Source organism: Tachysurus vachellii, chromosome 13 (assembly GCF_030014155.1).
Source record: "Tachysurus vachellii isolate PV-2020 chromosome 13, HZAU_Pvac_v1, whole genome shotgun sequence".
NCBI lineage: Eukaryota > Metazoa > Chordata > Actinopteri > Siluriformes > Bagridae > Tachysurus > Tachysurus vachellii.
Window position 1 is genome coordinate 4,191,253 of NC_083472.1, and position 23,451 is coordinate 4,214,703.

A 23,451-nucleotide genomic window follows, 5' to 3' on the forward strand; every position below is an offset into this window, starting at 1 on the left:
TAAGCCACTAACACTGGCCCTGGAAAACTGCCAGGGCAGGTTTTTCTTCAGCCTCGTTAGCGCAGTAGGTAGCGCGTCAGTCTCATAATCTGAAGGTCGTGAGTTCAATCCTCACACGGGGCACGACACATTTGTCCCCAATCGGCTTCTGAGTTTTCCACAGGACAAAAACCTTGTTTTGTTTTACGGAACACATGGCTGCCTTGCTCATTTATTCTGTTTCAACCACTAACACTGACCCTGGAAAATTCACATGGCAGCCTAACTCCCAGCCTCGTTAGCGCAGTAGGTAGCGCGTCAGTCTCATAATCTGAAGGTCGTGAGTTCAATCCTCACACGGGGCACGACACATTTGTCCCCAATCGGCTTCTGAGTTTTCCACAGGACAAAAACCTTGTTTTGTTTTACGGAACACATGGCTGACTTGCTCATTTGTTCTGTTTCAACCACTAACACTGACCCTGGAAAATTCACCTGGCAGTCTAACTCCCAGCCTCGTTAGCGCAGTAGGTAGCGCGTCAGTCTCATAATCTGAAGGTCGTGAGTTCAATCCTCACACGGGGCACGACACATTTGTCCCCAATCGGCTTCTGAGTTTTCCACAGGACAAAAACCTTGTTTTGTTTTACGGAACACATGGCTGACTTGCTCATTTGTTCTGTTTCAACCACTAACCTGACCCTGGAAAACTGCCAGGGAAGGTTTTACTGTAGCCTCGTTAGCGCAGTAGGTAGCGCGTCAGTCTCATAATCTGAAGGTCGTGAGTTCAATTCCCACACGGGGCACGACACATTTGTCCCCAATCGGCTTGTGAGTTTTCCACGGGACAAAAACCATGTCTCGTTTTAAGGAACACATGGTTGACTTGCTCATTTGTTCTGTTTCAACCACTAACACTGACCCTGGAAAATTCACATAGCAGCCTAACTCCCAGCCTCGTTAGCGCAGTAGGTAGCGCGTCAGTCTCATAATCTGAAGGTCGTGAGTTCAATCCTCACACGGGGCACGACACATTTGTCCCCATTCGGCTTCTGAGTTTTCCACAGGACAAAAACCTTGTTTTGTTTTACAGAACACATGGCTGACTTGCTCATTTGTTCTCTTTCAACCACTAACACTGGCCCTGGAAAATTCACATACCAGCCTCGTTAGCGCAGTAGGTAGCGCGTCAGTCTCATAATCTGAAGGTCGTGAGTTCAATCCTCACACGGGGCACGACACATTTGTTGTTGAGTTTTCCACAGGACAAAAACCTTGTCTTGTTTTAAGGAACACATGGCTGACTTGCTAATTTGTTCTCTTTCAACCACTAACACTGACCCTGGAAAATTCAAAAACCTTGTCTCGTTTTAAGGAACCTTGTCTTGGTTTAAGGAACACATGGCTGCCTTGCTCATTTATTCTGTTTCAACCACTAACACTGACCCTGGAAAATTCACATGGCAGCCAACCTCCCAGCCTCGTTAGCGCAGTAGGTAGTGCGTCAGTCTCATAATCTGAAGGTCGTGAGTTCAATCCTCACACGGGGCACGACACATTTGTCCCCAATCGGCTTGTGAGTTTTCCACGGGACAAAAACCATGTCTCGTTTTAAGGAACACATGGTTGACTTGCTCATTTGTTCTGTTTAAACCACCACCACTAGTCTCATAATCTGAAGGTCGTGAGTTCAATCCTCACACGGGGCACGACACATTTGTCCCCAATTGGCTTCTGAGTTTTCCACGGGACAAAAACCTTGTTTTGTTTTACGGAACACATGGCTGACTTGCTCATTTGTTCTGTTTAAACCACTAACACTGGCCCTGGAAAACTGCCAGGAAAAGTTTTTCTGCAGCCTCGTTAGTGCAGTAGGTAGCGCGTCAGTCTCATAATCTGAAGGTCGTGAGTTCAATCCTCACACGGGGCACGACACATTTGTCCCCAATCGGCTTGTGAGCTTTCCACAGGACAAAAACCTTGTCGTTTCAAGGAACCTTGTCTTGTTTTAAGGAACACATGGCTGACTTGCTCATTTGTTCTCTTTCAACCACTAACACTGACCCTGGAAAATTCACATGGTAGCCTACCTCCCAGCCTCGTTAGCGCAGTAGGTAGCGCGTCAGTCTCATAATCTGAAGGTCGTGAGTTCAATCCTCACACGGGGCACGACACATTTGTCCCCAATCGGCTTGTGAGTTTTCCACGGGACAAAAACCATGTCTCGTTTTAAGGAACACATGGTTGACTTGCTCATTTGTTCTGTTTAAACCACTAACACTGGCCCTGGAAAACTGCCAGGGAAGGTTTTTCTGCAGCCTCGTTAGCGCAGTAGGTAGCGCGTCAGTCTCATAATCTGAAGGTCGTGAGTTCAATTCTCACACGGGGCACGACACATTTGTCCCCAATCGGCTTGTGAGTTTTCCACGGGACAAAAACCTTGTCTCGTTGCAAGGAACCTTGTCTTTTGTTTAAGGATCACATGGCTGCCTTGCTCATTTATTCTGTTTCAACCACTAACACTGACCCTGGAAAATTCACATTGCAGCCAGCCTCGTTAGCGCAGTAGGTAGCACTTCAGTCTCATAACCTAATGGTTGTAAGTTCAATCCTCACACGGGGAACCTTGTCTTGTTTTACGGAACACATGGCTGACTTGCTAATTTGTTCTCTTTCAACCACTAACACTGACCCTGGAAAACTGCCAGGGAAGGTTTTTCTACAGCCTCGTTGGGAGACTCATTTGTCCCCAATCGGCTTGTGAGTTTTCCACGGGACAAAAACCATGTCTCGTTTTAAGGAACACATGGTTGACTTGCTCATTTGTTCTGGTTAAGCCACTAACACTGGCCCTGGAAAACTGCCAGGGCAGGTTTTTCTTCAGCCTCGTTAGCGCAGTAGGTAGCGCGTCAGTCTCATAATCTGAAGGTCGTGAGTTCAATCCTCACACGGGGCACGACACATTTGTCCCCAATCGGCTTCTGAGTTTTCCACAGGACAAAAACCTTGTTTTGTTTTACGGAACACATGGCTGCCTTGCTCATTTATTCTGTTTCAACCACTAACACTGACCCTGGAAAATTCACATGGCAGCCTAACTCCCAGCCTCGTTAGCGCAGTAGGTAGCGCGTCAGTCTCATAATCTGAAGGTCGTGAGTTCAATCCTCACACGGGGCACGACACATTTGTCCCCAATTGGCTTCTGAGTTTTCCACAGGACAAAAACCTTGTCTTGTTTTAAGGAACACATGGCTGACTTGCTAATTTGTTCTCTTTCAACCACTAACACTGACCCTGGAAAATTCACATGGTAGCCTACCTCCCAGCCTCGTTAGCGCAGTAGGTAGCGTGTCAGTCTCATAATCTGAAGGTCGTGAGTTCAATCCTCACACGGGGCACGACACATTTGTCCCCAATCGGCTTGTGAGTTTTCCACGGGACAAAAACCTTGTCTCGTTTTAAGGAACACATGGTTGACTTGCTCATTTGTTCTGTTTAGACCACTAACACTGGCCCTGGAAAACTGCCAGGGAAAGTTTTTCTGCAGCCTCAGCGAAGTAGGTAGCGCGTCAGTCTCATAATCTGAAGGTCGTGAGTTCAATCCTCACACGGGGCACGACACATTTGTCCCCAATCGGCTTGTGAGTTTTCCACGGGACAAAAACCTTGTCTCGTTTCAAGGACCCTTGTCTTGGTTTAAGGAACACATGGCTGCCTTGCTCATTTATTCTGTTTCAACCACTAACACTGACCCTGGAAAATTCACATTGCAGCCACCCTCCCAGCCTCGTTAGCGCAGTAGGTAGTGCGTCAGTCTCATAATCTGAAGGTCGTGAGTTCAATCCTCACACGGGGCACGACACATTTGTCCCCAATTGGCTTCTGAGTTTTCCACGGGACAAAAACCATGTCTCGTTTTAAGGAACACATGGTTGACTTGCTCATTTGTTCTGTTTAGACCACTAACACTGGCCCTGGAAAACTGCCAGGGAAAGTTTTTCTGCAGCCTCGTTAGCGCAGTAGGTAGCGCGTCAGTCTCATAATCTGAAGGTCGTGAGTTCAATCCTCACACGGGGCACGACACATTTGTCCCCAATCGGCTTGTGAGTTTTCCACGGGACAAAAACCATTTCTCGTTTTAAGGAACACATGGTTGACTTGCTCATTTGTTCTGTTTAAACCACTAACACTGGCCCTGGAAAACTGCCAGGGAAGGTTTTTCCGCAGCCTCGTTAGCGCAGTAGGTAGTGCGTCAGTCTCATAATCTGAAGGTCGTGAGTTCAATCCTCACACGGGGCACGACACATTTGTCCCCAATCGGCTTCTGAGTTTTCCACAGGACAAAAACCTTGTTTTGTTTTACGGAACACATGGCTGACTTGCTCATTTATTCTGTTTCAACCACTAACACTGACCCTGGAAAATTCACATGGCAGCCAACCTCCCAGCCTCATTAGCGCAGTAGGTAGCGCTTCAGTCTCATAACCTAATGGCTGTGAGTTCAATCCTCACATGGGGAACCTTGTTTTGTTTTACGGAACACATGGCTGACTTGCTCATTTGTTCTGTTTCAACCACTAACACTGACCCTGGAAAATTCACATGGCAGCCTAACTCCCAGCCTTGTTAGCGCAGTAGGTAGCGCGTCAGTCTCATAATCTGAAGGTCGTGAGTTCAATCCTCACACGGGGCACGACACATTTGTCCCCAATCGGCTTGTGAGTTTTCCACGGGACAAAAACCATTTCTCGTTTTAAGGAACACATGATTGACTTGCTCATTTGTTCTGTTTAAACCACTAACACTGGCCCTGGAAAACTGCCAGGGAAGGATTTTCTGCAGCCTCGTTAGTGCAGTAGGTAGCGCGTCAGTCTCATAATCTGAAGGTCGTGAGTTCAATCATCACACGGGGCACGACATATTTGTCCCCAATCGGCTTCTGAGTTTTCCACAGGACAAAAACCTTGTCTTGTTTTAAGGAACACATGGCTGACTTGCTCATTTGTTCTCTTTCAACCACTAACACTGACCCTGGAAAATTCACATGGTAGCCTACCTCCCAGCCTCGTTAGCGCAGTAGGTAGCGCGTCAGTCTCATAATCTGAAGGTCGTGAGTTCAATCCTCACACGGGGCACGACACATTTGTCCCCAATCGGCTTGTGAGTTTTCCACGGGACAAAAACCTTGTCTCGTTTCAAGGAACCTCGTCTTGGTTTAAGGAACACATGGCTGCCTTGCTCATTTATTCTGTTTCAACCACTAACACTGACCCTGGAAAATTCACATGGTAGCCTACCTCCCAGCCTCGTTAGCGCAGTAGGTAGCGCGTCAGTCTCATAATCTGAATGTCGTGAGTTCAATCCTCACACGGGGAACGACACATTTGTCCCCAATCGGCTTGTGAGTTTTCCACGGGACAAAAATCTTGTCTCGTTTCAAGGAACCTTGTCTTGGTTTAAGGAACACATGGCTGCCTTGCTCATTTATTCTGTTTCAACCACTAACACTGACCCTGGAAAATTCACATGGCAGCCAGCCTCGTTAGCGCAGTAGGTAGCACTTCAGTCTCATAACCTAATGGTTGTGAGTTCAATCCTCACACGGGGAACCTTGTCTTGTTTTACGGAACACATGGCTGACTTGCTAATTTGTTCTCTTTCAACCACTAACACTGACCCTGGAAAACTGCCAGGGAAGGTTTTTCTACAGCCTCGTTGGGAGACTCATTTGTCCCCAATCGGCTTGTGAGTTTGACTTGCTCATTTGTTCTGTTTCAACCACTAACACTGACCCTGGAAAATTCACCTGGCAGTCTAACTCCCAGCCTAGTTAGCGCAGTAGGTAGCGCGTCAGTCTCATAATCTGAAGGTCGTGAGTCCAATCCTCACACGGGGCACGACACATTTGTCCCCAATCGGCTTCTGAGTTTTCCACAGGACAAAAACCTTGTTTTGTTTTACGGAACACATGGCTGACTTGCTCATTTGTTCTGTTTAAACTACTAACACTGGCCCTGGAAAACTGCCAGGGAAAGTTTTTCTGCAGCCTCGTTAGCGCAGTAGGTAGCGCGTCAGTCTCATAATCTGAAGGTCGTGAGTTCAATCCTCACACGGGGCACGACACATTTGTCCCCAATCGGCTTGTGAGTTTTCCACGGGACAAAAACCATGTCTCGTTTTAAGGAACACATGGTTGACTTGCTCATTTGTTCTGTTTAAACCACTAACACCGGCCCTGGAAAAATGCCAGGGAAGGTTTTTCTGCAGCCTTTTTAGCGCAGTAGGTAGCGCGTCAGTCTCATAATCTGAAGGTCGTGAGTTCAATCCTCACACGGGGCACGACACATTTGTCCCCAATCGGCTTGTGAGTTTTCCACAGGACAAAAAACTTGTTTTGTTTTACGGAACACATGGCTGACTTGCTCATTTCTTCTGTTTCAACCACTAACACTGACCCTGGAAAATTCACCTGGCAGTCTAACTCCCAGCCTTGTTAGCGCAGTAGGTAGCGCGTCAGTCTCATAATCTGAAGGTCGTGAGTTCAATCCTCACACGGGGCACGACACATTTGTCCCCAATCGGCTCCTGAGTTTTCCACAGGACAAAAACCTTGTTTTGTTTTACAGAACACATGGCTGACTTGCTCATTTGTTCTGTTTCAACCACTAACACTGACCCTGGAAAATTCACATGGCAGCCAACCTCCCAGCCTCGTTAGCGCAGTAGGTAGTGCGTCAGTCTCATAATCGGAAGGTCATGAGTTCAATCCTCACACGGGGCACGACACATTTGTCCCCAATCAGCTTGTGAGTTTTCCACGGGACAAAAACCATGTCTCGTTTTAAGGAACACATGGTTGACTTGCTCATTTGTTCTGTTTAAACCACTAACACTAGCCCTGGAAAACTGCCAGGGAACGTTTTTCTGCAGCCTCGTTAGCGCAGTAGGTAGCGCGTCAGTCTCATAATCTGAAGGTCGTGAGTTCAATCCTCACACGGGGCACGACACATTTGTCCCCAATCGGCTTGTGAGTTTTCCACGGGACAAAAACCATTTCTCGTTTTAAGGAACACATGATTGACTTGCTCATTTGTTCTGTTTAAACCACTAACACTGGCCCTGGAAAACTGCCAGGGAAGGATTTTCTGCAGCCTCGTTAGTGCAGTAGGTAGCGCGTCAGTCTCATAATCTGAAGGTCGTGAGTTCAATCATCACACGGGGCACGACATATTTGTCCCCAATCGGCTTCTGAGTTTTCCACAGGACAAAAACCTTGTTTTGTTTTACAGAACACATGGCTGACTTGATCATTTGTTCTGTTTCAACCACTAACACTGACCCTGGAAAATTCACATGGCAGCCTAACTCCCAGCCTCGTTAGCGCAGTAGGTAGCGCGTCAGTCTCATAATCTGAAGGTCGTGAGTTCAATCCTCACACGGGGCACGACACATTTGTCCCCAATTGGCTTCTGAGTTTTCCACAGGACAAAAACCTTGTCTTGTTTTAAGGAACACATGGCTGACTTGCTCATTTGTTCTCTTTCAACCACTAACACTGGCCCTGGAAAACTGCCAGGGAAGGTTTTTCTGCAGCCTCGTTAGCGCAGTAGGTAGCGCGTCAGTCTCATAATCTGAAGGTCGTGAGTTCAATCCTCACACGGGGCACGACACATTTGTCCCCAATCGGCTTCTGAGTTTTCCACAGGACAAAAACCTTGTTTTGTTTTACGGAACACATGGCTGACTTGCTCATTTGTTCTGTTTCAACCACTAACCTGACCCTGGAAAACTGCCTGAGAAGGTTTTACTGTAGCCTCGTTAGCGCAGTAGGTAGCGCGCCAGTCTCATAATCTGAAGGTCGTGAGTTCAATTCTCACACGGGGCACGACACATTTGTCCCCAATCGGCTTGTGAGTTTTCCACAGGACAAAAACCTTGTCTCGTTGCAAGGAACCTTGTCTTGGTTTAAGGAACGCATGGCTGCCTTGCTCATTTATTCTGTTTCAACCACTAACACTGACCCTGGAAAATTCACATTGCAGCCAGCCTCGTTAGCGCAGTAGGTAGCACTTCAGTCTCATAACCTAATGGTTGTAAGTTCAATCCTCACACGGGGAACCTTGTCTTGTTTTACGGAACACATGGCTGACTTGCTAATTTGTTCTCTTTCAACCACTAACACTGACCCTGGAAAACTGCCAGGGAAGGTTTTTCTACAGCCTCGTTGGGAGACTCATTTGTCCCCAATCGGCTTGTGAGTTTTCCACGGGACAAAAACCATGTCTCGTTTTAAGGAACACATGGTTGACTTGCTCATTTGTTCTGTTTAAACCACTAACACTGGCCCTGGAAAACTGCCAGGGAAGGTTTTTCTGCAGCCTCGTTAGCGCAGTAGGTAGCGCGTCAGTCTCATAATCTGAAGGTCGTGAGTTCAATCCTCACACGGGGCACGACACATTTGTCCCCAATCGGCTTCTGAGTTTTCCACAGGACAAAAACCTTGTTTTGTTTTACAGAACACATGGCTGACTTGCTCATTTGTTCTGTTTCAACCACTAACCTGACCCTGGAAAATTCACTTGGCAGCCTAACTCCCAGCCTCGTTAGCGCAGTAGGTAGCGCGTCAGTCTCATAATCTGAAGGTCGTGAGTTCAATCCTCACACGGGGCACGACACATTTGTCCCCAATTGGCTTCTGAGTTTTCCACAGGACAAAAACCTTGTCTTGTTTTAAGGAACACATGGCTGACTTGCTCATTTGTTCTCTTTCAACCACTAACACTGACCCTGGAAAATTCACATGGTAGCCTACCTCCCAGCCTCGTTAGCGCAGTAGGTAGCGCGTCAGTCTCATAATCTGAAGGTCGTGAGTTCAATCCTCACACGGGGCACGACACATTTGTCCCCAATCGGCTTGTGAGTTTTCCACGGGACAAAAACCTTGTCTCGTTTCAAGGAACCTTGTTTTGCGTTAAGGAACACATGGCTGCCTTGCTCATTTATTCTGTTTCAACCACTAGTTTCTGTTTCAAGGGCACGACACATTTGTTTTACAGAACACATGGCTGACTTGCTCATTTGTTCTGTTTCAACCACTAACACTGACCCTGGAAAATTCACATAGCAGCCTAACTCCCAGCCTCGTTAGCGCAGTAGGTAGCGCGTCAGTCTCATAATCTGAAGGTCGTGAGTTCGATCCTCACACGGGGCACGACACATTTGTCCCCATTCGGCTTCTGAGTTTTCCACAGGACAAAAACCTTGTTTTGTTTTACAGAACACATGGCTGACTTGCTCATTTGTTCTGTTTCAACCACTAACACTGACCTCTGGAAAATTCACATATCAGCCTCGTTAGCGCAGTAGGTAGCGCGTCAGTCTCATAATCTGAAGGTCGTGAGTTCAATCCTCACACGGGGCACGACACATTTGTCCCCAATTGGCTTCTGAGTTTTCCACAGGACAAAAACCTTGTCTTGTTTTAAGGAACACATGGCTGACTTGCTCATTTGTTCTCTTTCAACCACTAACACTGACCCTGGAAAATTCACATGGTAGCCTACCTCCCAGCCTCGTTAGCGCAGTAGGTAGTGTGTCAGTCTCATAATCTGAAGGTCGTGAGTTCAATCCTCACACGGGGCACGACACATTTGTCCCTAATCGGCTTGTGAGTTTTCCACGGGACAAAAACCTTGTCTCGTTTTAAGGAACACATGGTTGACTTGCTCATTTGTTCTGTTTAGACCACTAACACTGGCCCTGGAAAACTGCCAGGGAAAGTTTTTCTGCAGCCTCAGCGAAGTAGGTAGCGCGTCAGTCTCATAATCTGAAGGTCGTGAGTTCAATCCTCACACGGGGCACGACACATTTGTCCCCAATCGGCTTGTGAGTTTTCCACGGGACAAAAACCATTTCTCGTTTCAAGGAACACATGGTTGACTTGCTCATTTGTTCTGTTTAAACCACTAACACTGGCCCTGGAAAACTGCCAGGAAAAGTTTTTCTGCAGCCTCGTTAGCGCAGTAGGTAGCGCGTCAGTTTCATAATCTGAAGGTCGTGAGTTCAATCCTCACACGGGGCACGACACATTTGTCCCCAATTGGCTTCTGAGTTTTCCACAGGACAAAAACCTTGTTTTGTTTTAAGGAACACATGGTTGACTTGCTCATTTGTTCTGTTTAAACCACTAACACTGGCCCTGGAAAACTGCCAGGGAAGTTTTTCTGCAGCCTCGTTAGCGCAGTAGGTAGCGCGTCAGTCTCATAATCTGAAGGTCGTGAGTTCAATCCTCACACGGGGCACGACACATTTGTCCCCAATCGGCTTCTGAGTTTTCCACAGGACAAAAACCTTGTTTTGTTTTACAGAACACATGGCTGACTTGCTCATTTGTTCTGTTTCAACCACTAACACTGACCCTGGAAAATTCACATGGCAGCCTAACTCCCAGCCTCGTTAGCGCAGTAGGTAGCGCGTCAGTCTCATAATCTGAAGGTCGTGAGTTCAATCCTCACACGGGGCACGACACATTTGTCCCCAATCGGCTTCTGAGTTTTCCACAGGACAAAAACCTTGTTTTGTTTTACAGAACACATGGCTGACTTGCTCATTTGTTCTGTTTCAACCACTAACACTGACCCTGGAAAATTCACATGGCAGCCAACCTCCCAGCCTCGTTAGCGCAGTAGGTAGCGCGTCAGTCTCATAATCTGAAGGTCGTGAGTTCAATCCTCACACGGGGCACGACACATTTGTCCCCAATCGGCTTGTGAGTTTTCCACGGGACAAAAACCATGTCTCGTTTTAAGGAACACATGGTTGACTTGCTCATTTGTTCTGTTTAAACCACTAACACTGGCCCTGGAAAACTGCCAGGGAAGGTTTTTCTGCAGCCTCGTTAGCGCAGTAGGTAGCGCGTCAGTCTCATAATCTGAAGGTCGTGAGTTCAATCCTCACACGGGGCACGACACATTTGTCCCCAATCGGCTTGTGAGTTTTCCACAGGACAAAAACCATGTCTCGTTTTAAGGAACACATGGTTGACTTGATCATTTGTTCTGTTTCAACCACTAACACTGACCCTGGAAAATTCACATGGCAGCCTAACTCCCAGCCTCGTTAGCGCAGTAGGTAGCGCGTCAGTCTCATAATCTGAAGGTTGTGAGTTCAATCCTCACACGGGGCATGACACATTTGTCCCCAATCGGCTTCTGAGTTTTCCACAGGACAAAAACCTTGTCTTGTTTTACGGAACACATGGCTGACTTGCTAATTTGTTCTCTTTCAACCACTAACACTGACCCTGGAAAATTCAAATGGCAGCCTACCTCCCAGCCTCGTTAGCGCAGTAGGTAGCGCGTCAGTCTCATAATCTGAAGGACGTGAGTTCAATCCTCACACGGGGCACGACACGTTTGTCCCCTTTTCCACGTGACAAAAACCTTGTATCGTTTTACATAACACATGGCTGCCTTGCTCATTTGTTCTGTTTAAACCACTAACACTGGCCCTGGAAAACTGCCAGGGATGGTTTTGTCTGCAGCCTTGTTAGCGCAGTAGGTAGCGCGTCAGTCTCGTAATCTGAAAGTCGTGAGTTCAATTCTCACATGGGGCACGACACGTTTGTCCCCAATCGGCTTGTGAGTTTTCCACGTGACAAAAACCTTGTCTTGTTTCAAGGAACCTTGTCTTGGTTTAAGGAACACATAGCTGCCTTGCTCATTTAATCTGTTTCAACCACTAACACTGACCCTGGAAAATTCACATGGCAGCCAACCTCCCAGCCTCGTTAGCGCAGTAGGTAGCGCTTCAGTCTCTTAACCTGATGGTTGTGAGTTCAATCCTCACACGGGGAACCTTGTCTTGTTTTACGGAACACATGGCTGACTTGCTAATTTGTTCTCTTTCAACCACAAACACTGCCATTGGAAAACTGCCAGGGAAGGTTTTTCTGCAGCCTCGTTACCTCAGTAGGTAGCGCGTCAGTCTCATAATCTGAAGGTTGTGAGTTCAATCCTCACACGGGGCACGACACATTTGTCCCCAATCGGCTTCTGAGTTTTCCACAGGACAAAAACCTTGTTTTGTTTTACGGAACACATGGCTGACTTGCTAATTTCTTCTCTTTCAACCACTAACACTGACCCTGGAAAACTGCCAGTGAAGGTTTTTCTGCAGCCTCATTGGGAGACACATTTGTCCCCAATCGGCTTGTGAGTTTTCTACGGGACAAAAACCATGTCTCGTTTTACGGAACACATGGCTGCCTTGCTCATTTGTTCTGTTTAAACCACTAACACTGAATCTGGAAAACTGCCAGGGATGGCTTTTCTGCAGCCTCGTTAGCGCAGTAGGTAGCGAGTCAGTCTCATAATCTGAAGGTCGTGAGTTCCATCCTCACACGGGACACGACACAGTTGTCCCCAATCGGCTTGTGAGTTTTCCACGGGACAAAAACCACGTCTCGTTTTAAGGAACACATGGCTGACTTGCTAATTTGTTCTGTTTTAACCATTAACACTGACCCTGGAAAATTCACATGGCAGCAGTCCACCCAGCCTTGTTGGGGCAGTAGGAAGCGTGTCAGTCTCATAATCTGAAGGTCATGAGTTCAATCCTCACTTGGGGCATGACACATTTGTCCCCAATGGGCTTGTGAATTTTCCACAGGACAAAAACCTTGTCTCGTTTTAAGGAACACATGGCTGACTTGATAATTTGTTCTGTTTTAACCATTAACATTGACCCTGGAAAATGTCTTGTCTCGTTGGTTCATTAGGTAGCGCGTCAGTCTTATAATATGAATTTTATAGTTCAGTTCTCAAATGGAGCATGAAACGTTTGTCCCCAATTCGCTCGCGAGTTTTCAGAACCAAAAACCTTTTTTGCAGCGTTGTTAGTGCAGTAGGTACCGTGTCAGTCTCATAATCTGAAGGTTGTGAGTTCACACCTCACACTAAGCACATCATTTTTTGTCCTCCATTCTCTCTGGATTTTTTCCACAGGACACAAAACTTTGTCTTTTATTTTATAAAAATAAAATGAGACTGGAAACTGTCAGCGCAGCTTTTTTTGCAGCCTTGTTAGCGCAGTAGGTAGCGCATCAGTCTCATAATCTGAAAGTCATGAGGTCAATCCTCACATGGGACAAGGTTTGAACTTCCAGGGCAGCAGTAGTCACAGCCTCTTAATGCAGTAGGTAGTGCATCAGTCTCATAATCTTAAGGTTATTTGTTCAATCCTCACATTGTCCTAAATGATTAAGACCCTTTAAAAACGCCCTTCTAAAATATAAATATATAAATAGAAGAGAACAATCCTAGTCTTGCTCAGATCTTTGAGGCTGATATCACCAAAAGGGGGAGTTATAGAGCAGAATCTTTCCAGGAGCAGAAGGTGCAGCTGCAGTCTCAGGTGAGGAACAGCCATCTGAATCAGCTGGGAGAGGTGGAGAAACGTTTTAGGACAATATCAAGGCAGTGTGCTGTGGTCAGACAGGTGCGTGAGAAACTGGAGCAGAACGGTAGGTCAGATGTCAGAGAAAAGCACATTACTCAGTACATCAAATCATCATCAATTCTTTTTTTCTTGCACCTTATTCCACAATAAGTCTAAAGTTTTCACTCTGATTGATCAGAAAGTGTTTTTTAACTTTCTGTAACTGCGCAACTTCTATATGGTGTCAACAAATACAAGGCAAATCACAGCAAACAGTGTTTTACTCTCACAATGCACGTTTGCATTCTTTGTTCTGAAGGACATGCTGAGACGTTCCAAGCTAGTAAACTTTTATGTCAGAGGGGTCAATATCCCCATACAGAAACCAAATTCAACTTGGATATACAAAATAAATAAACAAAAAAAAAAAACAAACAATTTTTCCCCAGTAGTAGCTGCAGGAAGTCATGACCATTGCCAGTCAACACAACCCCGTTATGAAATAGTTCACAGAAGGTAATGCAAACCATCGTGCTGTAGGCAGGGAATTATCCCATTATCTGGATGGTGTCCTTTTAATTTTGCCTTTCATGGCTTATAAAATTGTTTAATATCTGCTGAAGTGAATCAGTGAAGAAGCAAATAAAGACATCACCCCCAGGTCATTTGTGATAGTAGCAAATTCTAACAGGGTCATTTAATTCCTGCACATGATTGATAACAGCACCAGCTAAATGGACAAAATCCTTTCTTCTATTAAAGCATCAGGCAAAGTGAAGACCTCCCATTTCTGATGTCAGGAGCTGTGAGGATACAGGGGACCAACCACAGGTCAAATTAAATAACTTGTATAATTTCATCCCAATGACAGTGCAATCTGTCCGTTCAGCTTTTATAGCTTTGACCCCTATTACGGTCTTGACCTGGCATCATTTTTACCTTGATGGGTTAGAAAGGTTCATCCAAATCGGTGCCAGGGCTTTATTTGTACTTGATAATGCACTGACCGTGACAGTGGGTGTTTGAATGATTGAACAGTTTAACTGTGTTTTGTATTTCTTGCATTTCTGTGACCTCACAGGTAATCTGTTCAGAGTCAAATGGAGTTTAGCACTGACATTGAAACACATCTTCTCGGGGCTGTGGTGAGTAAAGAAGAATAAAATTATAGTGTATCATAAAATAGCATAATCAGGTATATTTATAGAAATAGAAATGCCGTTTTTTAAAAATATTTTTCCTAATTCTAGCCTGACCTGGATTGTGATAACTACAAACTGAAGTCGTCAGACGTTGTTCCCGAAACGGACAGTGGAATAATATCAGTACAACTTCTTGAATTTAAGACGAGCCTCCAGGAAGCCGTGGAGGAACTGTACATTCACAGGGTATGGTCCATCAGTCTTACAGCATGTCCATTATTGATGAAATTGGTATGTGGTGAGGTCATTAGCTCCTTACAGTGACTCGGCATGCAGACACAATAAAAAGCTCTGTTTTTTTTCTCTACTATTAAAAAATAAATAAATAAATGGTCCACTAACTATAGATTAGTGAAAAGAAATAAAAAAAAAAAGATATGATTTAAGAAGGTTTAATTCCCTTATTGTTCAAAACAAGATGAATATATTATTTTGTTTTTTATTTTTTATGAGTTTTTTCTTTCAGTGTATTGAGATTAGGTAGGAAGATCATAGAATACAGTAAATGTCCTCGTATTTTAAGATTGCATGATTGCTGCTAGTGCCCTTCGGTTATAGTTCTAGTTCTAGTTATGTAAGTGCTCTATTCGGTGAAATCTAGACAGAAGAGAAAGAAGTCATTTGTTCGGAAGGTGGTATTATGGGTTTTTGAATGAAGATGATGACAGCACTTCTCGTCCGTTTGTACAAGAGTGCATTTACATCAGCACGGGGTCACGCAAGCAGGACCTGCCACATTCACGTCTTCATGCTTGTAAAACTGTTTCCCTCAAGCAAGCACTTAAATGCTGACACTGTACACGTAAAAAGTTGTAAGACCAAAACTAAGCATTGGATTGCTCTCCTTTTTATTGTTATTATCATGCTGTTGGGGGAACAAAGGCATTAAATCAGTCCGCTCCTCAGGCATGCCATTAAACTAACACTTTGTAGTTCCCTAGTTTATTGGGCTGAAGGTTGAGGCAGAGGACGGCTGTCAGGTTCATCTTACTCAGCTGTATAACATTGTGCATCTCTTAATGTTCATTAAGTACTTCTTTTTTATAACAAGGTACAAATATATGCGGAAATTCAACCGTTTAGTCAGTGGGGTTAATCATGTCACACCATGCATAAACAAATTAGTTTCTCTAATTGTACATTTTTCCCTTAGAATTTTCTACTGTTAGTTATTTATACTGTAGTTTATAGTATTTAGTTTTTTAATCCCTTTGATATCTTTTCAGCTAATAAATCAGCTCTTCTCCTTTTAAGATTTACTCAGATGACCAAATTTAATTCTGTTTTTTTTTTCTGGGCAAAATCTCTACTGAATTTATTGTTTAGCTTTACCTGGTGTGTATTTTTAAGTGTATGCTATGCCTGTAACACACTTTAATGGGAACATATAAATAAACTCCTACATAGATATAAAAAGTGACCGTGTAGAAAGCCATTGACTTTTACCTTTCCTGTAGGAGGACGAGGAAGTCTTTGTGCTAATATCTCCTCTTTAATGCACCGGTGGTTTCCCAAACAAGCTGCACAAGCCATTAAAATGTGATTTGTGTATATCTTGTTTCCTTTTTTTTTTAAAGAGAGTATGTGTGTACTGTATAGCCTGAAGTTTATTGTAAATATCAGCAACTTCAAGGTAACAAAGTGGTTTTAATTGTATTTATCCACGTGAGAACAATTTACATTTAGGATGCTGAGACACGTCATGAGGCTCAGGTCTGTAAACTCGTCCTGGAGAAGCAAGAACTAGAGTGGCAGAAGGTGCGTATTCCAACAAGAGGCTTTTTTAAGACTTTGTATATGCTGTCTGTACGAAATTAGTATGTCTTAAAATGTTTTGCAATATATTTTTAGGAGTCTTTACAAAATCAAATCAGCAGGATGACAAACGAACAATCCGAATCCATCGCTGCTGTTAAAAAACAGGTCTGTATGCAGTCTTTTTTTCTTAAATAATTTAAAATGTTCGGCTCATATAAAGTTTACAGTATAAAAACATTCAGATGCGCTGAATACCCATTAGGACGTGCTAAATACTAAATACTATGTTAAGTTTCAGGCTCAGATTCAAGGAATAGAAGAAGAAAAGGTAGCTTTTCTTTATACACCGTAATCTAATGCTTAGATAATAATATATTTTATTTTATAATAATATATTGTAATATGCAAATGTGGCTAATGATATTTTAATGAATTCAAAAGGGGAAACACCAACTGAGTGCTGAATTAAAGGACAAAGAGATTACCAGCCTTAAGGAAGAGTTGAAGTCGCTGCAGGTACGTGTGCTGTCGTCATTTTCCGCTGATCAAATCACCAGTGGGAAAAATCATCTCATGGCTGACCTTTTGCATGGGTGTCTGTATTTGTCAAACATATGACACAATGTTGGTGATGTGTGTGTCTTTGTGTAATTCTTTAAGCTTCTCGGGTCACCAAAATCATCTAAAACAGCTTCACTGAACCTTGGTATTGATTCAGCCGATGAAATGAAATTAGGGCATACAAGCCTTTATTACCGCTAAATTCATTTGATCGCATGTCCCAACTTTGGAGCTTGGGGTCAGAGCACAGGGAAAGCTATGATACTGCACCCCTGGAGCAGAGAAGGTTAAGGGCCTTGCTCAATTCCCCAACAGTGTCAGCTTGGCAGTGCTGGGGCTTGAACCCCAATCTTCCATTCAACATCCTTGAGCATTAACCACTTGAAACACCAGAGGTTTTGGGTGATGGCGATGGAGGTGGAGTTGAAGATAAAAAAATATTTTTCCAGTCTTCAGCCAGTATCCATGAGTATCTATGACAGCCTTACTTGATACTTATTTGAGTTGTTATAGACCTGTCGTTTCTCTCTCATCTCTCTCATCAACAACGTTTTTCGCACCATTTTGTGTAAATATGAGACATGCATATGTGTGTATAAACTGTACACACAGATGAGTGACGACTAATGGAAGAACCACGTATGATATACTGTACGTGTAGAGAAGTTCATTTAGAGGTCAAAAGGAAAAAAGAACCCACTTAACAAACTTTTTGCTTTTACTACTGTTTTACAGTTGTCCAAGTACAGTTCGGAGAAGAAATTAAGCGAGCTGGTAAGGATTTACAATAATATAAATTGTTGACAGAGGCGAGTGGGAGAGGGAGAAATTAAAGAGGAGGATGAGGGGAGGAGAGAGTGGCTCATCACAAGTAACGGATAGGGAGTGTGTGTGTGACACTTGAGAGCTGCCAGTGCAGCAAAGAAAATACCACCATTAAAATATTTTATATCGAAGCTTCGCTCTGTTTAACCTTTCAAGTGGCAGAAAGAAAATCTGTTTGATACAGACAATCAGAAAGTAACGATAGAATTGGGGGAGGAAGTTTCATAAAAGTCCCTCAGGCATGGGTAAAAATGAAAACCTTATCTGGGAGGAAGACAATATACCTATCTAAGATGTTAAACAAAGGTCTTCTGCCCCAGAAAGAAAACCCAGCATGGTCCTAAACGATTAAGACCCTTTAAAAACGCCTTTCTGAAATATAGATAGAAGAGAACAATCCTAGTCTTGGTCAGATCTTTGAGGCTGATATCACCAAAAGGGGGAGTTATAGAGCAGAATCTTTCCAGGAGCAGAAGGTGCAGCTGCAGTCTCAGGTGAGGGACAGCCATCTGAATCAGCTGGGAGAGGTGGAGAAACGTTTTAGGACAATATCAAGGCAGTCTGCTGTGGTCAGACAGGTGCATGAGAAACTGGAGCAGAACGGTAGGTCAGATGTCAGAGAAAAGCACATTACACAGTACATCAAATCATCATCAATTTTTTTTTCTTGCATCTTAATCCACAATAAGTCTAAAGTTTTCACTCTGATCAGTAAGTGTTGATTAACTTTCTGTAACAGTATGGTGTCAGCAAATACAAGGCAAATCACAGTTAATCCATACATATTTTCTATTTAGAGTTCAATTTTTATTGTAACCAGAGATTCATTTAATACTAAAATAATTTACATTTACATTTACGGCATTTGGCAGACGACCACATCCAGAGCGACGTACAACAATTTCACAGGTCTTCGATTTATACGCTAATATTATCAGATTTTAAAGCATCGATCGGCTCTCGGAAGATCAGATCTTTCTTCAAGGAGATTTTTTACAGAAGATTTACAGAAGTTAGCAACAACTTTTTTAAAAAAAAACAACTTTTGTAATAAGGTGGTAGTAGGAACTTTGTAGTTCTTTTGACTGCTCCTTTTTCCGAGCCACCACAGCGGATCATCTGGTCCGCATATTTGATTTGGCACGTTTTAAGCCAGATACCCTTCCTGATGCAACCCTCCCATTTTATCCGTGCTTGGGACCAGCTCTGGGAGTTAGCTCTCCAGTGGCTGGGTTAGCTCCCTGCCCGGGATTCAAACCCAGGCTACGGCAAAGAGATTCCCCCATGAGTTTTATTCCCAAGTTATATGAAAATGCCCAAATATACACCATACTGAAGCAGTTCTTTAGAGGAACAGAATAGATATGAATGTTTTATATACGTATATAATATAGCTTTGACCCTTTTCTATCAAAATATTCAAGGTCAAGTCATTTATTCTTATTCAGTTCTATATAAAAATGTCTGGTCTTCAATCTGAGTTTTCAGGAATTTTAAGATGTTTATATGTTAAAACCCAGATTAAAGCTCAGTTAATTAGCCTGCTTTTTGAAGCACGAGATCTCAGACAGCTTGCGAGGGTGAATCCAAGCTGAAATTACTGTCTACGCGATAGCTATTTTATTTCAGACAACATATCTTAGATATAGAAGAAAATTTATTCTTTCATGAATGTCTGCACTGGTGAGACTGAGTGACTGCATATTAAAGGTCATGTTTAAATAGAGTTTACGTGAAGGGATGGTATAATAAACATTATTATCTGCTCCTTCCAAACAGCTGTATCAGTATTTATGTAAAACAGACATGGTTTTATTTAAAGCAACAGATTTCTCCTGTACAGACTGTATGGTCTGTATTTATACACTCATTAGCTACGGAAAAAAAATGCTACGGAATGTTTTACTGTGCAATTTAATTTGATCTTTTGTGTGTGTGTGTGTGTGTGTGTGTGTGTGTGTGTGTGTGTGTGTGTGTATTTTGAATAAGTTGAGGAGGCAATGCGGATTAACGAGAAAATTGTGTCCATCAACAAAAAACAAGAGTCTACAATTGCTGCCCTGAAAAAGGTAATGTAATATAACAAACAAATATAATTAATTAATCTAAAACAATATAATTTTAAATGCATATATGTTATTAGATGCACATGCAGATTCTTACATGTTTTCATTCCTTTTTTTTTTTCAATTGCATAGAGTGAAATAGGCTAAAATCAGAACCCATGCCTGGGATAATAATCATAAATAATTCTATTGTTCAAAGTTTTTAACATTCAGGATTTAAAATATGCGACCTGATGCAAGGAGTTAAAAAAATATCTACCCAAAAATATCCCTAATAAAAAATTAATAAATAAACAGATAAACTAATCAAAAAGCTATAAATATTTTTTTTTTACGTCTTTATGTGGAAATTTTGTAAAGAGCTACAGAAATTAATGCTTATGTTACAATAATGCTAATGATTTTAGCATCTTATATCTTATATTTAATATAAAACATTAGAAAGTGCTAGAAATTGACTGTCTCACTATGCACAAAAGGGTTAAACACCCAAGACTAACCTGAACTCTTTATTTTAGGATGTGGAGAGGCTAAACAGTGAGCTGGTCAAAAGCAAAGTCGTGTCCATCTGCAGATCCGGAGACGAAAGTACTTATTGCCTCCTGAAAGCTCAGGAACTGCAGGAGCTTAAACACAGGCTGACTGTGGTATGTTTTATTTCTCAAAAGAAAATAAGATATATGGTGAGAATAGAGGAAGCGCAAATCTTCTGAGATGATGCACAGTGACCCTTCTGTTTGTAGGAGACTGAACTGAATAAGAAGCTGAGAAATGAAATTGCCGTAGAAAGAGCAGAGAAGCAGGTACATTTATTAGCGCAGGACTTTTTCGCTACTGTTTTTCCAGGCACAATATTTCAAAGGTATACAAAAATAATAATTTAGGTTCTGGCAAAAAAAAAAAAAAAGAAGAAAAAAGCAGGAACATTTCACTGTAATCCTTGACTTAAGCTGGCAATGCATCTCGCTCAGTGGGCTTTGTGTGTGTGTGTGTGTGTGTGTGTGTCAGGAGCTTATGCACACCCTCCAACATGCACAGGAGCTGCTGCAGACCCAGACACAGGCTGTGAGCCGAACTGAGCAACAGCTCCACATACACACAGAGGAGTACCAGGTTAGTCTGTCATATAACATCATGAGTTTGCGTCATACACATCATGTATGTGTGTGTGTGTGTGTGTGTGTGTGTGTGTGTGTGTATTGCTAGCTTTATTTTGCAAGACTGTTTAAATACTATCCCAGTTTATTTTATTCACATTATCATTATTTAAGGCTTCTAACATATGTCTTATGTATGAAATCGATCAAAATACATATTTGTAAAACTTTTGAGGAACATGAACTTAGTTCTGAATAAATACTTAATTTCTGGCATGATGAACAGCGTGGCTCACGTGGCATAAAAAAGATATAGTCCCAGGCTGAATCTCAGATCGGGTTCAGATGTTGTGAAGGTGATGGATTTACATGGGTGTCACAGGAAACACAAAAACTGTCACAGACAAGAAAGCATTAAGGGGTAAATAAATAATTTATGATTAAGTTGATATGACATCCTTGTGATTTTGCTTTAAAAGTGACATTTTTTAAAATTTTCTATAGTATACAAACACATAGTCTAGAACAGGGGTGTCTAACTTTATCTGGAAAAGGCCGTTGGAGGTGCAGGTTGTCATTACAGTCAAGCAGGAGTTTGGGCCATACTGTACGTTTGGACACCACTGGTGTAGCTTTACTTCTAATATACACTCTTTCTGTGGCAGTACAACTATATAAGTTAATTAAATATTTAAATTTATTTATTTTTTTGAATGGACTGTCACCGATTGTATTCATTGGTAGATAAAAACAAAATGTAAAGACAGTGCAATGATCCAAATCCATGTCATTTCCCTGAGCCCAGACATAGTTCTCCAATTTTCTCCAGAGCATTAGAAAAGTTTATTACGTCACAGCAGAGTGAAATTATTTCTTCAAATATCCCAACTTTGGAGTCAGAGCACATAGTCAATCATGATATAGCACTACTGGAGCAGAGAGGGTTAAGGGCCTTGCTCAAGGGCCCCACAGTGGCAGCTTTTCAGTGCTGCGGCTTGAACCCTGATCCTCCAATCAACAATCCAGAGCCTTAACCGCTTGAGCCACCACTAGAAGATTCAATGCTCTTAAGTTGGCAAAAGAAAGCGCTCCTAAATCCAGGAGTGCCGATAATTGTGATTATTGTTTTTTTTATATTTTGGATGTATTTTGCAATGTAGCAACTCAATTTTTTTCAAGAAGTAGAAGAACTAGTCTAATACCCACTAACCTTCCCTCAGAAAGGTTCTGTACATTTATTAATATAATGATTTTGTTTCATAAACACAACAGAGAGTATATTTAATCACATTTAGGAAGCACGACTTGCAACTCAATAATGGTAAGCATGTTTATTGCCCGTTTACGCAGCCTGCTGCTTTATAGGCTCCATGCCTCCGTTTAATTCACATATTTATTCATTGATTAAAACCATTATTAACGTGACAAAACCCTGCTGATTTGTATGAGAGTCCCTGTCTGTTTAGAACTCTTGGTCCAGGTTGAATAAACGCATAAAAATCGACTATTGCATTAAAAATTTTCCGGGTGATTAATTTCATTGCAGGTCCTTAAACGAGAACATGAAATGGTCCGAGAGATGAGTAAAGAAAAAGAGGACAGACTTGTGCGCTTGATCGACGACTACAAACGTTCCAAAACGATTTTGGAAAAAGAGGTAGATCTGAAAAACGCTTAATTATTTCACCACAAAGAAGGTTAGATGGCCTAAAATAAAAAAATAATAGAAATTATCTTATCATGAATAAAATGTAATAAAGAACTAGACATTAATTCTTTCAGCTCTAAGATTTGTACTGATCTGAAAAGGATAAATTCCTACATAAAACCAAAATAATATATATCTTGGATAAATACCACAGGAAATGCAGGTTCTGTGCTTGTGGTGTTGTCAAATAGATGGAGACTCTTCATGCAAAGATGCAGGCAGACCAGGAAGAGCTGAAAGCTGTTAAAAAGTCATATGATCATCTTCATGAGAAACACCAACAACGATCCTCTCGTCTGATACATCAAGCAAGAGAAATTCATGGCTTGGAGGTAGGAACATTATTTATCAAAGATATTTTCACTCTTTAGAGAATTTATGAAGTGCTGATGTTAAAAGAGGGAATTACTATTTATTTATTTATTTATTTATTTATTTATTTATTTATTATGAACACAAGACTTAACAGCATTTCTGACAGTAGTGTCAGTAGTGTCTGACAGTATACAATCAAAGCTGTATACTGTATTAATGCCCTGGTTTCTATAGTAACATCAAATTCGTTCGGACGTAATCGCAACCTAACTATAAACAGATTAAAAAATAGCCATCGTTTAATAAAGAGTAAAACTTGGAGTTGTTATTGTGAAGCGTTGTGTATAAAGAAGGTCTTTAACAAATCTCAGTAGTGTGTAGACTTTTTATAGCCACTATAACGCAATAACAGGGATTAGATTGTCTTGTGGAAGTTCCACAACATTAAATGTAAAAATAAATATGATGTGTCATCCATTGATAATTTGATGTAGTTTAAGAGG

The 23,451-nt window shown here is 42.4% G+C and overlaps 1 protein-coding gene and 45 non-coding genes across 49 annotated transcripts in view; all 46 read left to right on the forward strand.

The window, feature by feature from the left end:
* The window catches only part of LOC132856236 (uncharacterized), a 33,077-nt gene that overhangs the window by 5,120 nt on the left and 4,506 nt on the right, over positions 1 to 23,451 (forward strand). For 2 of the 4 annotated variants that reach the window (XM_060885750.1, XM_060885748.1), the window contains exons 2-14: positions 14,498 to 14,561; positions 14,667 to 16,376; positions 16,470 to 16,541; positions 16,669 to 16,704; positions 16,818 to 16,892; positions 17,673 to 17,711; positions 18,230 to 18,365; positions 19,752 to 19,831; positions 20,347 to 20,475; positions 20,572 to 20,631; positions 20,837 to 20,941; positions 22,472 to 22,582; positions 22,825 to 22,965. In XM_060885750.1, coding sequence (XP_060741733.1) covers positions 16,497 to 16,541; positions 16,669 to 16,704; positions 16,818 to 16,892; positions 17,673 to 17,711; positions 18,230 to 18,365; positions 19,752 to 19,831; positions 20,347 to 20,475; positions 20,572 to 20,631; positions 20,837 to 20,941; positions 22,472 to 22,582; positions 22,825 to 22,965 — 957 coding nt within the window. In that variant the 5' untranslated portion in view covers positions 14,498 to 14,561; positions 14,667 to 16,376; positions 16,470 to 16,496. Of the gene's footprint in view, positions 1 to 14,497; positions 14,562 to 14,666; positions 16,377 to 16,469; positions 16,542 to 16,668; positions 16,705 to 16,817; positions 16,893 to 17,672; positions 17,712 to 18,229; positions 18,366 to 19,751; positions 19,832 to 20,346; positions 20,476 to 20,571; positions 20,632 to 20,836; positions 20,942 to 22,471; positions 22,583 to 22,824; positions 22,966 to 23,451 lie in introns of those variants that run through there. The other 2 variants (XM_060885749.1, XM_060885751.1) reach the window with 2 other exon arrangements.
* On the forward strand, positions 51 to 123 carry trnam-cau (transfer RNA methionine (anticodon CAU)). The gene has a single exon. It is a non-coding gene; the product is annotated as a tRNA-Met (tRNA).
* Positions 272 to 344, forward strand: trnam-cau (transfer RNA methionine (anticodon CAU)). The gene has a single exon. It is a non-coding gene; the product is annotated as a tRNA-Met (tRNA).
* trnam-cau (transfer RNA methionine (anticodon CAU)) lies at positions 493 to 565 on the forward strand. Its single transcript has one exon. It is a non-coding gene; the product is annotated as a tRNA-Met (tRNA).
* trnam-cau (transfer RNA methionine (anticodon CAU)) lies at positions 713 to 785 on the forward strand. Its single transcript has one exon. It is a non-coding gene; the product is annotated as a tRNA-Met (tRNA).
* On the forward strand, positions 934 to 1,006 carry trnam-cau (transfer RNA methionine (anticodon CAU)). Its single transcript has one exon. It is a non-coding gene; the product is annotated as a tRNA-Met (tRNA).
* Positions 1,143 to 1,215, forward strand: trnam-cau (transfer RNA methionine (anticodon CAU)). Its single transcript has one exon. It is a non-coding gene; the product is annotated as a tRNA-Met (tRNA).
* trnam-cau (transfer RNA methionine (anticodon CAU)) lies at positions 1,458 to 1,530 on the forward strand. The gene has a single exon. It is a non-coding gene; the product is annotated as a tRNA-Met (tRNA).
* Positions 1,837 to 1,909, forward strand: trnam-cau (transfer RNA methionine (anticodon CAU)). The gene has a single exon. It is a non-coding gene; the product is annotated as a tRNA-Met (tRNA).
* Positions 2,076 to 2,148, forward strand: trnam-cau (transfer RNA methionine (anticodon CAU)). Its single transcript has one exon. It is a non-coding gene; the product is annotated as a tRNA-Met (tRNA).
* On the forward strand, positions 2,297 to 2,369 carry trnam-cau (transfer RNA methionine (anticodon CAU)). The gene has a single exon. It is a non-coding gene; the product is annotated as a tRNA-Met (tRNA).
* Positions 2,863 to 2,935, forward strand: trnam-cau (transfer RNA methionine (anticodon CAU)). Its single transcript has one exon. It is a non-coding gene; the product is annotated as a tRNA-Met (tRNA).
* Positions 3,084 to 3,156, forward strand: trnam-cau (transfer RNA methionine (anticodon CAU)). Its single transcript has one exon. It is a non-coding gene; the product is annotated as a tRNA-Met (tRNA).
* trnam-cau (transfer RNA methionine (anticodon CAU)) lies at positions 3,305 to 3,377 on the forward strand. The gene has a single exon. It is a non-coding gene; the product is annotated as a tRNA-Met (tRNA).
* Positions 3,764 to 3,836, forward strand: trnam-cau (transfer RNA methionine (anticodon CAU)). Its single transcript has one exon. It is a non-coding gene; the product is annotated as a tRNA-Met (tRNA).
* trnam-cau (transfer RNA methionine (anticodon CAU)) lies at positions 3,985 to 4,057 on the forward strand. Its single transcript has one exon. It is a non-coding gene; the product is annotated as a tRNA-Met (tRNA).
* Positions 4,206 to 4,278, forward strand: trnam-cau (transfer RNA methionine (anticodon CAU)). The gene has a single exon. It is a non-coding gene; the product is annotated as a tRNA-Met (tRNA).
* On the forward strand, positions 4,600 to 4,672 carry trnam-cau (transfer RNA methionine (anticodon CAU)). Its single transcript has one exon. It is a non-coding gene; the product is annotated as a tRNA-Met (tRNA).
* On the forward strand, positions 4,821 to 4,893 carry trnam-cau (transfer RNA methionine (anticodon CAU)). Its single transcript has one exon. It is a non-coding gene; the product is annotated as a tRNA-Met (tRNA).
* On the forward strand, positions 5,042 to 5,114 carry trnam-cau (transfer RNA methionine (anticodon CAU)). Its single transcript has one exon. It is a non-coding gene; the product is annotated as a tRNA-Met (tRNA).
* Positions 5,283 to 5,355, forward strand: trnam-cau (transfer RNA methionine (anticodon CAU)). The gene has a single exon. It is a non-coding gene; the product is annotated as a tRNA-Met (tRNA).
* trnam-cau (transfer RNA methionine (anticodon CAU)) lies at positions 5,804 to 5,876 on the forward strand. The gene has a single exon. It is a non-coding gene; the product is annotated as a tRNA-Met (tRNA).
* trnam-cau (transfer RNA methionine (anticodon CAU)) lies at positions 6,025 to 6,097 on the forward strand. The gene has a single exon. It is a non-coding gene; the product is annotated as a tRNA-Met (tRNA).
* On the forward strand, positions 6,246 to 6,318 carry trnam-cau (transfer RNA methionine (anticodon CAU)). Its single transcript has one exon. It is a non-coding gene; the product is annotated as a tRNA-Met (tRNA).
* trnam-cau (transfer RNA methionine (anticodon CAU)) lies at positions 6,467 to 6,539 on the forward strand. Its single transcript has one exon. It is a non-coding gene; the product is annotated as a tRNA-Met (tRNA).
* On the forward strand, positions 6,909 to 6,981 carry trnam-cau (transfer RNA methionine (anticodon CAU)). The gene has a single exon. It is a non-coding gene; the product is annotated as a tRNA-Met (tRNA).
* On the forward strand, positions 7,130 to 7,202 carry trnam-cau (transfer RNA methionine (anticodon CAU)). The gene has a single exon. It is a non-coding gene; the product is annotated as a tRNA-Met (tRNA).
* On the forward strand, positions 7,351 to 7,423 carry trnam-cau (transfer RNA methionine (anticodon CAU)). The gene has a single exon. It is a non-coding gene; the product is annotated as a tRNA-Met (tRNA).
* trnam-cau (transfer RNA methionine (anticodon CAU)) lies at positions 7,572 to 7,644 on the forward strand. The gene has a single exon. It is a non-coding gene; the product is annotated as a tRNA-Met (tRNA).
* Positions 7,792 to 7,864, forward strand: trnam-cau (transfer RNA methionine (anticodon CAU)). Its single transcript has one exon. It is a non-coding gene; the product is annotated as a tRNA-Met (tRNA).
* On the forward strand, positions 8,357 to 8,429 carry trnam-cau (transfer RNA methionine (anticodon CAU)). The gene has a single exon. It is a non-coding gene; the product is annotated as a tRNA-Met (tRNA).
* On the forward strand, positions 8,577 to 8,649 carry trnam-cau (transfer RNA methionine (anticodon CAU)). Its single transcript has one exon. It is a non-coding gene; the product is annotated as a tRNA-Met (tRNA).
* trnam-cau (transfer RNA methionine (anticodon CAU)) lies at positions 8,798 to 8,870 on the forward strand. The gene has a single exon. It is a non-coding gene; the product is annotated as a tRNA-Met (tRNA).
* trnam-cau (transfer RNA methionine (anticodon CAU)) lies at positions 9,118 to 9,190 on the forward strand. Its single transcript has one exon. It is a non-coding gene; the product is annotated as a tRNA-Met (tRNA).
* On the forward strand, positions 9,328 to 9,400 carry trnam-cau (transfer RNA methionine (anticodon CAU)). Its single transcript has one exon. It is a non-coding gene; the product is annotated as a tRNA-Met (tRNA).
* On the forward strand, positions 9,549 to 9,621 carry trnam-cau (transfer RNA methionine (anticodon CAU)). Its single transcript has one exon. It is a non-coding gene; the product is annotated as a tRNA-Met (tRNA).
* Positions 9,988 to 10,060, forward strand: trnam-cau (transfer RNA methionine (anticodon CAU)). The gene has a single exon. It is a non-coding gene; the product is annotated as a tRNA-Met (tRNA).
* On the forward strand, positions 10,208 to 10,280 carry trnam-cau (transfer RNA methionine (anticodon CAU)). The gene has a single exon. It is a non-coding gene; the product is annotated as a tRNA-Met (tRNA).
* On the forward strand, positions 10,429 to 10,501 carry trnam-cau (transfer RNA methionine (anticodon CAU)). The gene has a single exon. It is a non-coding gene; the product is annotated as a tRNA-Met (tRNA).
* trnam-cau (transfer RNA methionine (anticodon CAU)) lies at positions 10,650 to 10,722 on the forward strand. The gene has a single exon. It is a non-coding gene; the product is annotated as a tRNA-Met (tRNA).
* trnam-cau (transfer RNA methionine (anticodon CAU)) lies at positions 10,871 to 10,943 on the forward strand. The gene has a single exon. It is a non-coding gene; the product is annotated as a tRNA-Met (tRNA).
* trnam-cau (transfer RNA methionine (anticodon CAU)) lies at positions 11,092 to 11,164 on the forward strand. Its single transcript has one exon. It is a non-coding gene; the product is annotated as a tRNA-Met (tRNA).
* trnam-cau (transfer RNA methionine (anticodon CAU)) lies at positions 11,313 to 11,385 on the forward strand. The gene has a single exon. It is a non-coding gene; the product is annotated as a tRNA-Met (tRNA).
* On the forward strand, positions 11,521 to 11,593 carry trnat-cgu (transfer RNA threonine (anticodon CGU)). The gene has a single exon. It is a non-coding gene; the product is annotated as a tRNA-Thr (tRNA).
* Positions 11,762 to 11,834, forward strand: trnak-cuu (transfer RNA lysine (anticodon CUU)). Its single transcript has one exon. It is a non-coding gene; the product is annotated as a tRNA-Lys (tRNA).
* trnam-cau (transfer RNA methionine (anticodon CAU)) lies at positions 12,315 to 12,387 on the forward strand. The gene has a single exon. It is a non-coding gene; the product is annotated as a tRNA-Met (tRNA).